This window comes from Salmo salar, chromosome ssa18 (genome assembly GCF_905237065.1).
Source record: "Salmo salar chromosome ssa18, Ssal_v3.1, whole genome shotgun sequence".
Lineage (NCBI taxonomy): Eukaryota > Metazoa > Chordata > Actinopteri > Salmoniformes > Salmonidae > Salmo > Salmo salar.
In genome coordinates, this window is record NC_059459.1 from 77,920,922 (window position 1) to 77,936,631 (window position 15,710).

Here is a 15,710-nt window from a genome sequence, read left to right on the forward strand (position 1 = left end):
GATTAAAAAGGACGAAGAGGCACTCAGGACCAATCAGGAGGAAGGGCAAGTTCAAGGGCTGGAGCCTGACATCATCAATTTCACTCCTTCCTGTGTGAAAAGTGAATGTGATCAGGACTGACTTTGGTCCTTGACTCTTCCCCAAACCCGGACTGTGGAGAAGAGAGAGAGTGACTCTAAACCAGTGGATCCTGAACCTTTCGGCACTGTGACCCACCTAAAGTGTTTTTACATTCCCTGTGACCCTCCAGATAATCAAAACAATGCCTACAGCCACAGCTCAGCCATATGCAGAAACCCAGTTGGACCTGACTGCAGCCCACCATTGGATCTGAACCCACCAATGGGGAAACCATGCACCTGCCCCTTTTGTGGCAAGACATTCAAACAAAATGGATATCTGTCCATGCACATGAGGATTCACACAGGAGAGAAACTCTTTACCTGTGGTGACTGTGGTAAGAGCTTTATTCAGAAGGGGGACCTAAGAAGGCATATCCTGACTCACACAGGAGAGAAACCATTTAGCTGTGGTGACTGCGGTAAAGGCTTCGTTCGCAAGGAGCACTTAACTGCACATATACGGACTCACACAGGAGAAGTGTCGGTCTCAAGCAGAACCTAACCATTCAGAAACTCACATGGGAGAAATAATTTAGTTGTTGTGACTGTGGGAAAGGCTGCAATCGCAAGGAGCACCTAACTAAACATAGATTCACACAGGAGAGAAATAACATGGCTGCGCAGTCTGGTAAAAGATTCACTTGGAAGACTTATCTGTTGAAGCATATGGATAATATCCACACAGAGAGAAAAGTACTACAATAAAATAACAATAAAAAGGCGATATACAGTGGGTACCGGTACTGACTCAATGTGCGGGGGTACAGGTTAGTTGAGGTAATTTGTACATGTAGGTAATAGTCCGGGTGGCAATTTGATTAATTGTTCAGCAGTCTTATAGCTTGGGGGTAGAAGCTGTTAAGGAGCCATTTGGACGTAGACTTGGCGCTCCGGTACTGCTTGCCGTGCGGTAGCAGAGAGAACAGTGTATGACTTGGGGGACAATATTTTGGGGCCTTCCTCTGACACCGCCTGGTATAGAGGTCCTGGATGGCAGGAAGCTTGGCCTCAGTGATGTACTGGGCCGTACGCACTACCCTCTGTAGTGCCTTACAGTCAGATGCCGAGCAGTTGCCAGACCAGGAGGTGAAGCAACTGATCGGGATGCTCTCGATGGTGCAGCTGTATAAATACTCATTTCCCCCATACATTGAGGAGACTCTCTCCATGCAGACACACTGTTATTTTTGGATGTGGCATTTTGTGGCTTGTTTGTTTTGGCACCTCTCAACACCCCTCATTATCACCATCTATGCACACAAACACTCACTTACACTACTTATTACTGACACTATGTAGAATAGGTTCGTATGTAGATCTACTTACAGTTCTACTTAATTGATAAACTGTTAAAATGTATCAAATGGTTATCAGTTAAGTTGTTTTTCAACTTAACGTGAATGGATTAAAAAAAAACATTATAAAAACCAGGAAGTGATTTGAAATTATAATTTAAAAAATGAGTACGTTTAGAAATATCTTATTCTCTTCAATTTAATGAGAAGTAATTGAAAATATTTTCTTGTTTGCAATTATTGAATTGGAATTATAGTTTACCTAGCCTTGAATTTATGCTGGCTTAAAAACGTACTCTAATCCTGAAGTCTAAAGTCTGTATAGCAGAGGAGGGAGTAGGTGGGAGTAGCTATAGGAGGACATTTCTCATTACTGGGCAGGGGCACTTGGGAACCAGGCTCACCCACTGGGGTGCCAGGCCCAGCCAATCAGAATGAGTTTTTCCCCAACAAAAGGGCTTTATTATAGACAGAAATACTCTTAACAATCCCGCAGGTGAAGAACCCGGATGTGGAGGTCCTGTGTTGGCGTGGTTACACGTGGTCTGCGGTTGTGAGGTCGGTTGGACGTACACGACATTATGGTAGAGCAATGAACATTACACCTCTCAGTGAGGAACAGGAGTTAACTGGCACAAGTTGTCCCAGGCCAGCAAAACTGTCCACAGCAAACGGCCACAACTCCAAGAATTATACACGCGAAGCATCACAAGGAAAACTGCAAGCATCCTTCCAAATGCTGCCGTCAGGTCGGAGACGACAGGTGGAACACGCTATCAAAGAACGTTCCCCCAAAAAATGGATCCCCTCTGCAGTGACAATCCTTATTAAGACTGATGCACTGACATGTTAAGGTTTAATTCTGACATTTAATATGGACACTTAAATATTTAATTTGTTTCATTCTGACATGTAAATATTTAATGTGTTTCATTCTGACATTTCATTCGGACATGTAAATGTTTAATGTGTTTCATTCTGACATATAAATATTTAATGTGTTTCATTCTGACATGTAAATGTTTAATTTGGACATGTGAGTGTTTCATTTGTTTATGTTTTAATGTAACTATTTAACCAGGCAAGTCAGTTAAGAACAAAATCTTATTTACAATGACGGCTTTTTCCGGCCAAACCCAGAAGAGGCAGGGCCAATTGTGCACCACCCTATGAGACTCCCAATCACAGCCAGATGTGATACAGCCTGGATTTGAACCAGATACTAGAGTGATGCCTCTTGCACTGAGATACAGTGCCTAAGACTGCTGGTCCACTCGAGAGCCACTCACATGGCCCCATCACTTCCATTAATTGTTAGCTTGTGGTGGCTAAAATTAGTCAAAGTTTGCAGTGACTTTTAAAGAAAACAGAACCATGGATTAGAGTTTCTCTTGGCCAATAGAATACTTTCAGGGCGAGGAACGATACTCCGCTAGGCTACCTGCTGCCCAGAGTACAGTTGTCACTAGTTACCACAGCCACACAAAAAAAAAAGGCTTTTAATAAAAACATTCATGAAAACACAAATTACATTTTTGTTTTTTATTTAGGGTTAGGCATAAGGTTAGCAATGTGGTTATGGTTAAAATCAGATGTTAAGAAGATTATAAATTGTATTAATAGGTGGCTGTGGTAAATAGTGACAACCATAAAGTACCACAGTGTGAGTCATAATACCCATAAGGACAGTACTGAGTAACTTAGCGACAGCGTGGGAAGCTAAGCTAGTTTTGCTATGGAGAGAAGTTTTTTAAGTTAAGGACTTCCTGACTGACTGACTCGACATCTCAATGTGATCTGCTGATTCAGTTCTATGTGTAGTCTAAAGTCTGCACTGACCTCGTGCTTAAGACTTTTGGGTCGGCAGGTAGTCTAGTGGTTGGAGTGTTGGACTAGTAACTGAAAGGTTGCAAGATTGAATCCCTGAGCCGAAAAGGTAAAAATCTGTCTTTCTGCCCATGAGCAAGGCAGTTAACACACTCTTCCTAGGCTCTCATTGAAAATAAGAATTTGTTCTTAATTGACTGCCTAGTTAAATAAAGATAAACATACGTGAAATTGCCACGGGATTGTGGGACATGTCCCCCCCAATATTCAGAACAGCTTGATCCCCCTTTGCTTTAACGGTCAACTTTGAGCACGGAAAAGGGTCCATCTCATCCTCTTTCTCAATTTCTAAAATATAAATGTGGTGTGCCTTTGGTGACTCATCTGTTTGTCAATCTGGTAGCTAGTTTGTTAGCTAAGCTAGCCACTTGTAGCTAGCCAGTAACTCCTCCAGTATGTGTTGATGTGATGTAGCTAGTTCGTTAGCTAAGCTAGCCACTTGTAGCTAGTCAGTAACTCCTCCAGTATGTGTTGATGTGATGTAGCTAGTTCATTAGCTAAGCTAGCCACTTGTAGCTAGCCAGTAACTCCTCCAGTATGTGTTGACATTGTTCCACAGGATTTGTTTTTGAACGGAAGCTGAAGAGAAAGGGCATTTCTGTAGCCAAATATCGTGTTCATAATGTTGTTTTTAAGCATTAAATGACCCGGTATGATGGGGCACTGATCAGTTATACATTTGAAAGCCGTTATTTTTGTGGTTTTTGTGTGTTTTTTTCAACATTTAAAGTAACTGTCCAGTGTTTCCAAATGTCTATGAATTATTACCTATAATTAATAGTTTAATATACCCCTCCACATACCCCTCTATATACCCCTCCATATACCCATCCATAGCCTGTCTATATACCCCTCTATATATCCCCTCTATATACCACTCCATATAGCCCTCCACATACCCCTCTATATACCCCTCTATATATCCCCTCTATATATCCCTCCACATACCCCTCTATATACCCCTCCACATACCCCTCTATATACCCATCCATAGCCTGTCTATATACCCCTCTATATATCCCCTCTATATACCCCTCCATATAGCCCTCCACATACCCCTCTATATACCCCTCTATATATCCCCTCTATATATCCCTCCACATACCCCTCTATATACCCCTCCATATAGCCCTCCACATACCCCTCTATATACCCCTCTATATATCCCCTCTATATATCCCTCCACATGCTCCTCTATATGCCCCTCTATATATCCCTCCACATACCCCTCTATATACCCCTCCACATATCCCTCATATATACCCCTCCACATACCCCTCTATATACCCCTTTATACCACTCTATATACCCCTCTATATACCCATTCATATACCCCTCTATATAACAATTCAAATACCCCTCCATTTACCCCTCTATATACCCATTCATATAGCCCTCTATATACCCCTCTATATACCCATTCATATACCCCTCTATATACCCCTCTGTATACCCCTTTATATACCCATTCATATAGCCCTCTATATACCCCTTCATATATCCCTCCATATACCCCTCCAAATACCCCTCTATATAGCCCTCTATATAGCCATTCATATAGCCCTCTATATACCCATTCATATACCCCTCTATATACCCCTCTATATAGCCCTCCATATCCCTTCAAGAGAGTCATAATAAGCCATGTCAATCTGTATAATTTCAAGAAATGCGTTTTAAAAATGTTAAAGAAAACATCTTTGGAACCCCTGTCTACTGTTCATCCCCAACCAATATCGTCACCACCATTTTGCTCTTGGTTTAGCCCAGGGGCGGAAATCCCGGGGGGGACGGGGGGGACACGACCCCCCCATCCTGGGAAAAATATGATTTGTCCCCCCCAATATATCACTGAAACATAACTATGTAATTTCAATAATATTAATAATACGCAATGAAAGCAATTGTGCTGATTATAGACACTTAATAGCGTGTTCTTAAGTTTCAAAAGATTGCGACCCCCCCATCCTTTGCCTCACAATGGTTTGATCCACTGCCAGTTCCTTAGTTGGCAAGTTAACAGAGGGTTCGTATCTACTGTCTGAAAGGCACTCAATGAACGTAACTGACGTGAGGTTAATCCAGTCAATCGCGCACACACACTAGCTGAATATGCAGAGCTAGCGCGCAAATATTAACTATTAAGCTAGCTCGTACCTATTCCATTTATGTGGCCTCGTCAAAGATGGAATCTTTGCTATCGTCAATTTATTCTAAGATCAGCATGCAGATGATGTAAGTTAGTGCTTCAAAGTCCCTGTGATAAGGTTAGCGATAAACTGGAGTCCAAACTGAACAGAACTACACTCTCTTCTACCATTGTCTTAAATATATTTAATGGTCTCGTAGCAAAAGCTAAATTGTCGCAAGGGAACTTTTATTTCTTTATTTTATTTCACCTTTATTTAACCCGGGTAGCAAAGATTATAGCAAACACCACTGAAACGGAATTGGTGCTCGCTAGCTTTGCAAATTCAGCTATTGTTGGAAGCCAGCCAATATGAAACAAACTATTAAAATTACAAAAGGTTGCAGCATATGTTGTGTAAATGGTGAACTCATACAGCTGTCAACTCTTGTCATTTTAATCCGTTTCACATTTGCTAGCTACCTTTTAGATCGAAGCCCAAATAGAATGATAAAAGATAAGATGATAGAAGCCCATCTCCTACTGTAAATAACCTACACACTGTGTGTGTGTGTAGCCAGCCAGCCAGGTAGAAAAATGGCAGAAAAATAAAAGACGGACATCAGAGTATTTTTCAGTACACCAAAACGCAAAGTAAGAACCCTAGTAGCCTAATATCTCAAAGACTAGTTGATAAAATGTTCATAAGAAAGAAATGAAATTCTAATGGAAATGTTTCACAATGATGTCATTAGGCAGAGCAGGCATCAGATGGCACACAGGTAAGTCTCAGGTAAGTTTGTTGAGTCTTTGTTTGGCAACAGTATGAAAGGTTCTCAATTTTTTTTAAACTTGTAAAATAGGAACATAATTGGAAAATGCCATGGATACCCCCACTCTCAACTTAAACTGGTGACTGAACTAAGATTTGTTAAAGGCAACGGTATTGCTGTTGTGATTAGTTGTGTAGTTTTGGGTACCGGTAGTTAGGAGTACGGCAAACACCTTATTTCTTTGATTCCTCAATATACATTTACCATATTACAATGTAGGCTATGTGTTACAGCACTACTTTTGGTGTCCCCCTCAGGAATTGCTCTTGAGAAAATTTCATGTAATTGTCCCCTCCAAAGTTGATATCAGATTTTCGCCCCTGGTTTAGCCAACGTGACAGCTAGCTAGCATAGCTTGGGGATAGCTTCAGCTGGCTAGCCTATCTAGCCTAGCTGATATTTTCTGTCAAATCACAGTTATGCCAGTTATGCCAAGAAGTACCAATGTCTGGAACAGTGCCGTGTATTCATGGATGCCAAGAGAAGCCAGGCATCCCCCCAAAAATGGACCAAAAAAAAAACATATCAAGTAATTTATCTTCCGTCTCTGTGATTCCTAATTTTCCTTCAATTCACAAGGGGCTTAATGTGTCTCACCGGAGAAAGCATCCTATGAGAGAAACAGCGCCCCCTCTGACTCTCTATGTGTAGCCCATCTATCAGATGCTGTCTGGTCAAAAAGAGTATGACATTGATGCCGCCCGTAGCATTGAAGGCAAGGGAAGCCAGCGAGCGTTCAGTGTTGTGCTAAACTGAGTGAGCTCAACTGTGAATGGTCCTGGCGCACCAAAAAAAAGTGTCAAGGGAAGCCAGTTTGGATTTGGCTTCACACCAATCCCATCAAAAGTCAAACGTCATTGACAGAAAAACTTTAATTGTTGCATCTCGTTTGGTTGTTGTCCTCAGTTGGCTAGCTAGCTAGCTAAAATTGTCCCTTTCCTAAATTAGCCATGGATGGAGATAGGGATTTGGACTTGTGGTTTTACTTAATTCTACCTACTGGCCAATGACTATAATGGTGATTCTGATCCAATCATAAATTCATACATTGTGCCTCTTGCCTGAGAGGATGGAAGTTCAATATGTAGCTAGATGTAGAAGGTTAATGTTAACTAGCTGGCTCATCGTTGCCCATGAAAGGAAGTTAGGCTAGCGAGCAAGCATTTTAGCCAGGTTGCCTAGGACAACAAAAACTAAAAGCATGTACTGTATGACAGAGTCATAGAACGTTGAAAGAGAGGAAACAATAACATGGCTATATACAGGGAGTTCCAGTACCGAGTCAATGTGCAGGGGTACCAGGTAATTGAGGTAGCTATGTAAATATAGGTAGAGTTAAAGTGACTAGGCAACAGGATAGATAATAGACAGTATAGGAAGGGTTAAAGTGAAGAGGCAACAGGATAGATAATAGACAGTATAGGAAGGGTTAAAGTCACTAGGCAACAGGATAGATAATAGACAGTATAGGAAGGGTTAAAGTGACTAGGCAACAGGATAGATAATAGACAGTATAGGAAGGGTTAAAGTCACTAGGCAACAGGATAGATAATAGACAGTATAGGAAGGGTTAAAGTGACTAGGCAACAGGATAGATAATAGACAGTATAGGAAGGGTTAAAGTGACTAGGCAACAGGATAGATAATAGACAGTATAGGAAGGGTTAAAGTCACTAGGCAACAGGATAGATAATAGACAGTATAGGAAGGGTTAAAGTGACTAGGCAACAGGATAGATAATAGACAGTATAGGAAGGGTTAAAGTCACTAGGCAACAGGATAGATAATAGACAGTATAGGAAGGGTTAAAGTGACTAGGCAACAGGATAGATAATAGACAGTATAGGAAGGGTTAAAGTCACTAGGCAACAGGATAGATAATAGACAGTATAGGAAGGGTTAAAGTCACTAGGCAACAGGATAGATAATAGACAGTATAGGAAGGGTTAAAGTGACTAGGCAACAGGATAGATAATAGACAGTATAGGAAGGGTTAAAGTCACTAGGCAACAGGATAGATAATAGACAGTATAGGAAGGGTTAAAGTGACTAGGCAACAGGATAGATAATAGACAGTATAGGAAGGGTTAAAGTGACTAGGCAACAGGATAGATAATAGACAGTATAGGAAGGGTTAAAGTGACTAGGCAACAGGATAGATAATAGACAGTATAGGAAGGGTTAAAGTCACTAGGCAACAGGATAGATAATAGACAGTATAGGAAGGGTTAAAGTCACTAGGCAACAGGATAGATAATAGACAGTATAGGAAGGGTTAAAGTGACTAGGCAACAGGATAGATAATAGACAGTATAGGAAGGGTTAAAGTGACTAGGCAACAGGATAGATAATAGACAGTATAGGAAGGGTTAAAGTGACTAGGCAACAGGATAGATAATAGACAGTATAGGAAGGGTTAAAGTCACTAGGCAACAGGATAGATAATAGACAGTATAGGAAGGGTTAAAGTGACTAGGCAACAGGATAGATAATAGACAGTATAGGAAGGGTTAAAGTGACTAGGCAACAGGATAGATAATAGACAGTATAGGAAGGGTTAAAGTGACTAGGCAACAGGATAGATAATAGACAGTATAGGAAGGGTTAAAGTGACTAGGCAACAGGATAGATAATAGACAGTATAGGAAGGGTTAAAGTGACTAGGCAACAGGATAGATAATAGACAGTATAGGAAGGGTTAAAGTGACTAGGCAACAGGATAGATAATAGACAGTATAGGAAGGGTTAAAGTGACTAGGCAACAGGATAGATAATAGACAGTATAGGAAGGGTTAAAGTCACTAGGCAACAGGATAGATAATAGACAGTATAGGAAGGGTTAAAGTGACTAGGCAACAGGATAGATAATAGACAGTATAGGAAGGGTTAAAGTGACTAGGCAACAGGATAGATAATAGACAGTATAGGAAGGGTTAAAGTGAAGAGGCAACAGGATAGATAATAGACAGTATAGGAAGGGTTAAAGTGACTAGGCAACAGGATAGATAATAGACAGTATAGGAAGGGTTAAAGTGAAGAGGCAACAGGATAGATAATAGACAGTAGCAGCAACGTATGTGGGTGTGTTGCGAGTGTGAAAGTGTGTGTGTTGGGGCGTCAATATAAGTGTCTGAGTAGAGTCCAGTGTGTGGGTAGAGTGCAGTGTGTGGGTAGAGTGCAGTGTGTGGGTAGAGTGCAGTGTGTGGGTAGAGTGCAGTGTGTGGCTACACTATGGTGCTACCCTACAGAGTGCTGTTGAGGCTACTGTAGACCTTCATTGAAAAACAGTGTGCTTTAATCAATTATTTGGTGACGTTAATATTTTTAGTATAGTTTTATCTAAAAAAGGATAACTTTTTTAATGTTTCACAAATTTCATTTTTCTGAAATTCACCTAGGAGGATGGTTCTCCCCTTTCTCCTCTGAGAGCCTCTGCTGATGTTAATCATATGCCATGGCTGTCTCAGTAACCAGATCTCAAACCAACTGAACACTTCTGGGAGATTCTGGAGCAGAACCTGAGACAATCAATAAAACACAAAATAATGGAATTTCTTGTGGAATAATAATTTAATTTATAACTAGGCAAGTCAGTTAAGAACAAACTCTTATTTACAATGACGGCCTACCAGGGCAGAAGGACAGGTTTTTACCTTGTTCGGCTTGGGGATTTGATCAGCGAACATTTCAGTTACTGGCCTAACACTCTAACGCTCTAGGATACTCGCTGCCCCACAATCCCTCCAAGAGAGTTCCAAACACTTGTAGAATCTCTGCCAAGGCGCATTGAAGCTGTTCTTGCTCTCGGTGGCCCAACGCCCTATTAAGACACTTTATGTTGGTGTTTCCTTTATTTTAGCAGTTACCTGTAATATCTATAATGAAAAAGAAGAAGAATCTTTGTGTTCTTAGATAGTAATTATAGTTGATATGGTGCTCTTCCATGTCCAAGGTTTGTGGCATTGATGAATAAATAATATCATTTTTACTTTAAGTCAGATGTTTATTTGGCATGTTATGTATAACCTCGTCCCCAGCCTTGAATTGCTGGCGTAATGAGCCTTGTGACACTGTGGGACAGTTTGGAATTTAGGGTGTGTGGATTTACTGAGTGACATGCTCATCAATTCAAATTCTGAGCGAATCACACGACTATGAGGTGCGGCTCTAAATCGAGGCGGTTAGAGGGACGGAACCTGCGACAGTTGTATTAAATGGGACTTTATATCTGAAAACTATTTCCATGATGCGCACTTTCAGATTTTCCGAACTCATTTCATGTTTAAATCACTTGAAACTCCCCAATGGGAAAAATGAATGGTGAACAAACGATTGGAACCATTTCCGTGTTTGACCACTTTCAATCAATAGAATAAAATAAGATGAGTAAAAAAAAAAAATGGGTATCATAATACAAATGTGAATAACGTCAACAACATCAACAATAACAAAAAGTTAATTTTCAGTATGAGTATGATTTGACCGCTTATGACAACATCACTGTGGCACAATATTGTAGGAAGCTCACAGGTCTGTTGTTCAAAGTCTGTGGATGTTTTCACGTCATTAGGAACAGGAATTTGTCGTTTGTTTTTGAAGTCTCTCAGGGTGACGACAGAATGTTCTGACTGATGTTACATACATTTTATATATATATATATAGAAAATGTTTCTTTCCACCTGTCTTCTCATCCATTTCCACCTAATGCTGCTCATTCATGATATTGTTTGAATATTTTGGGAAATAATGATATACATTTGAATCCTGATGAGTGCATTTTTTAAATTATAAATGCAAACTCTGTTTAAGTGAACGACAGTGTTTTTCCAGTTCAATATCATTCTTTATAATATCCTCTTGATAACTGCAAGTGCTGTTGTCAGGAGTGTTACAATGTGTTGTCTTTCAATTCAGTTCATACAAGAAATGATTATCTTAGATCACCCTACTACATATTTTAACTACCCCCCCCCATGTAGTTATCTATTTCCATTATCACTTGTCTGTACCTCAAAGTAAAACCCGTGGTTGTATACAGAAATAATATTGATACATTTCAAATATACTTTCAAGAAAACATCTCCTTGCATTTTTGTCCGAGATTATTTCTCATAAATTATGACCTATAATGGTGCTCATTCATGATTATTGATGTAATGCTGTATATACTAATGATATACAGACAACTCCTCATGATGAATTGAGATCATCCTATACTTATGAACACCAATGTCTGTCAACATGTAGTTATCGTTTCTCTTTACCACTGGTCTGTAGGCTGTTTTGCACAGTATTAAACTCCCATTCAGCTGGCGGCGCTATTGTGCGTTTCCAAGTTTGCCAACCACTAGAGCGAAGGAGTTTTTAAAAAATTCCTTGACTTAAACACGGAAGTAGGATTGGAAACGAGTTTATATTTCGCATTCCTTGTTTCCAGTATAGAAAGACATACTGACTAAACTGAATTGGCTACACAAAGCTCATTTGACTGACAATGTCTGAACTACAGTTGTTTCGTGTGTTTTTAAATGATCGTTTAACGGCGGCTGCTGTGGAGATTTTCGGTGCAGTTGAGAAAACGGTAGTAGAATACCAGGAGGAGAATGATCGGCTACGGAGACTGCTGGAGAGGACACCGGTGATACCTCTATGTAAAATAGGTAAGACTCAGTGGCTGTCGGTGCCATTTAAGATAAAGGAGGACGATTATTTGATTTATGCGCATTGGCTTATTTCTGTTACAGCATATTGGATGACTCATTCATATTCCATTCGCCCAGCTCAGTGTAACATCGATATGTTTAGGCTACTACATTATACTCTAATGTCACCTATACCCATCATGAGGTTGCTACAATCTAGCCTATGAATGAATGAAAGTTGACAAAATAGGTGCACACAGATCTAGAGAGAAAATTTGAGGCGACACATGGACAGACAGTGACACATTAAATACCACTTTGCACACTCTTGCCTGCATCTACCTTATCTAGGGTGTAATCATTAGTCCAACAGTTGAAAACGAGAGATTCTATTGGACAAATTCAGGTAAGTTTATCCTTGTTCCGTTTGTTTCCATTTAAGAAACGTTTTTCAACGGAGTCGGCGGAATGAATACACCCTTGATCGCCACACAAACACTGTTTACTTTCATAACAGCCACATACAAACAGCTCGTTGTATTCCTTCTCGCAGCTATGAGCTCTCCTCCTCTCACCTTTTCCCTTCGCTTGTGGACTTCAATGCACAACACATCAGCTGTCTGTGACCTGGTGAAAAAACCTTTCCAAGCCAAACCTTAATATCATTACCGCTACACACAGCCTTCATCGTTGTCACCATATTATAACGTCATAGTCAACATTACTAATAGAACTAACACGTTAGTAAACCTGCTACCATCATGCAATACAATGTACAGTCAGTAAGCAGTTTTGCAGTTACTCCGATGGGCCCCGGTGGCAATACATTCGTAAAACCAAAAGCTTACCTTCCCTTGGAAGAGTTCCAGTGTTGGATAGACAGCTAGCTAACATAGCATCCCTCTGTTTGAGCCAGGTGTTTGAGTAGGCTAAACTAGCTAGCTGCATTAGCAAGCTAAGTAACTGAAAGTGAAAAAAATAAATAATGAAATATAGCTAGCTCTCTCTCTTGCTTCTCCACTTTAAGAAAATAATTTGTTCAACTACTGTCTCTGTCTCTTTGAGTCAACTATTCACCACATTTTATGCACTGCAGTGCTAGCTAGTTGTAGCTTATGCTTTCAGTACTAGATTCCTTCTCTTATCCTTTGATTGGGTGGACAACATGTCAATTCATGCTGCAGAACTCTGATAGGATGGAGGACGTCCTCCGGAAGTTGTCATAATTACTGTGTAAGTCTATGGAAGGGGGTGAGAACCATGAGCCTCCTAGGTTTTGTATTGAAGTCAATGTACCCAGAGGAGGACGGAAGCTAGCTGTCCTCCGGCTACACCATGGTGCTACCCAACAGAGTGCTGCTGAGGCTACTGTAGACCTTCATTGCAAAACAGTGTGTTTAAATCAATTATTTGGGGGCATGTGAATATATTTAGTATAGTTTTATATAAAAATTGAAACTTTTTTTTTTAAATTCACCATTTTTATTTTTATGAAATTCACTGAGGAGGATGGTCTTCCTCCTCTGACGAGAGTCCACTGGTACAATAGGTTTGTATGGGCTCCCGAGTGGCGCAGCGATCTAAGGCACTGCATCTCAGTGCTAGAGGCGTCACTACAGACCCTGGTTCGATTCTAGGCTGTATCACAACCCGGCCGTGATTGGGAGTCCCATAGGGCGGCGCACAATTGGCTCAGCGTTGTCCGGGGTAGGCGGTCCTTGTAAAATAAGAATTTGTTCTTAAATGACTTGCCTAGTTAAATAAAGGTTAAATACAATAAAGTATGTAAATCTACTGTTAGGTATATAATTCTGCTCAATTAGTAAACTGGTTAGGCAAATAGAGATCACCATTTAACAAAAAAAATGTAAGACATTGTTTTTTAATGTTTCTAACGTTCATTTATCTACCTAGCTAGCTAAACAACTAATTTCTCTCTCCATTTATTTATCTTTATAAATAATATATACGGCAATTCAGCTTTAAGCTGTGTAGCCTTTAAGATAAAAATGAACCAATAAACAATTCATATGTATGATTAAATTGTGGTCTGTGTCATGCGTTTTGAAATGGCTAGCTGAGAGAACTCGAGTCCACCATATAGACATCAGTTGTGTTGAGTGCCGGCGGAGTCTAACTCCGATTACGTTGTCACTTACTGTATCAGTCCAAACTGTAAACATGTCCATTCTTTAATGCCTACCTTGTACCTGTGTTGTAACTGTGTTATTTTTCATTGTCTGCTTTAATCCGTAGTTCAAACGTTAATAAATGTCTAATAAATATAGTTAAAACTTATAAAAGGGCCATTGTGTGGTTTAAAAATCTTGCAATGTATCATTTCAAAGAATGAAACATTATTTATATATTTGACATTCAATTAAATGCATGAAGTCCCACAAAAAGGGCTGGATTCCATGAATTTTGTTATTATTCAATTGTTTACGTGTAATTTTTGACCTTTTATCAATTTTAACTACCGTTGCTACTGTATAGATGACCTCTGCTCCTCCTCCCCTTCCCTCTAGACTCAGTGCAGCTGTCTGTCTCTGTCTCTGAAGAGGACGTTCCCCCTGAGCAGCAGCACTGTGAGCAGGAGTGGAGCCCCAGTCTGGGACAGGAGGACCCAGAGACCACACAGATTAAAGAGGAACAGGAGGAACTGAGGAGCAGTGAGGAGGAAGAGCAGCTTCAAGGGCTCTTTGATACGAAATACTCCATATTCACTCCTTCCTGTTTGAAAAATGAATGTGATCAGGAGAACCCACTTCCGTCCTTGACTCTTCACCAAAACCAGACTGTGGAAAACAGAGAGCGTGAATCTGAACCAGTGGATCTGAAACCTTTTGGCACTGTGACCCACCTAAGGGGTCTGGACATTCCCTGTGACCCTCCAGATAATCAGAACAATGCCTCAGCCATAAGCAGCAACCCAGTAGGACTTGACAGCAGCCTACCATTTGATCTCAACCAACCATTCGGGGAAAACTGTTCCAAACTCAGCACCATGTCTAGAATAACTCATCACTGCCGTGACTGTGGTGAAACGTTTGCTCTGAAAGCTGATCTGCAGAGGCATGTGAATCTCCCCAAGAAGAGACCCTGCGAATGCAGCTTCTGCAAAAAACGCTACAACTCCACCTGTAAACTGAAGGCCCATGTCCGACTCTGTCACGGTGGGAAACCCTGCACCTGCCCCTTTTGTGGCAAGACCTTCAAACAAAAAGGACATCTGTCCACTCACATGAGAATCCACACAGGAGAGAAACCATTTACCTGTGGTTACTGTGGGAAGAGCTTTATTCAGAAGGGGGACTTAAGGAGGCACATACTGACTCACACAGGAAAGAAACCATTTAGCTGTGGTTACTGTGGTAAAGGCTTCATTCGCAAAGAGCACCTAACTGCACATATACGGACTCACACTGGAGAGTAATCACATGGCTACTCACATGGTCTGTGGTAAAAATATTCATTCAGAAGGTAAACCTGCTGGCGCATGTGAAAAACATCCACAAAGAAACAACATAGAATGAAAACGCAAAGGAGAAAGAAAATGAGGACAAAGATCTCCTGTCAGAAGATGGGAATTAAAAGGCAGGATGTGAACAACACTCTTAGAAAAGTAAAGCTACTCTGGATCATTCCTGCTGTGGGTTTCAGATAAATAGATACATGATGGATTTACTTTAGTAAAATGTTTTGTGTAAATAAAGTTTGATGTCAATTAAAACATTTGATAATGAACAAACAGTATTGCCTGTATTATGGGAATCTCACAGATCTGCTGTTCAAAGTCTT

The 15,710-nt window shown here is 40.5% G+C and overlaps 2 protein-coding genes across 2 annotated transcripts in view; both read left to right on the forward strand.

Moving 5' to 3' along the window:
• LOC106578068 (zinc finger protein OZF) overlaps positions 1-15,710 on the forward strand; it is a 47,751-nt gene that overhangs the window by 15,588 nt on the left and 16,453 nt on the right. The gene's annotated exons all lie outside the window — the stretch shown is intronic.
• Positions 11,660-15,660, forward strand: LOC106578067 (zinc finger protein 252-like). Its single transcript, XM_014156645.2, has 2 exons — positions 11,660-11,927; positions 14,438-15,660. Exons 1-2 carry the CDS (start codon positions 11,762-11,764, stop codon positions 15,343-15,345), a joined length of 1,074 nt encoding a protein of 357 aa, XP_014012120.1. The 5' UTR covers positions 11,660-11,761; the 3' UTR covers positions 15,346-15,660.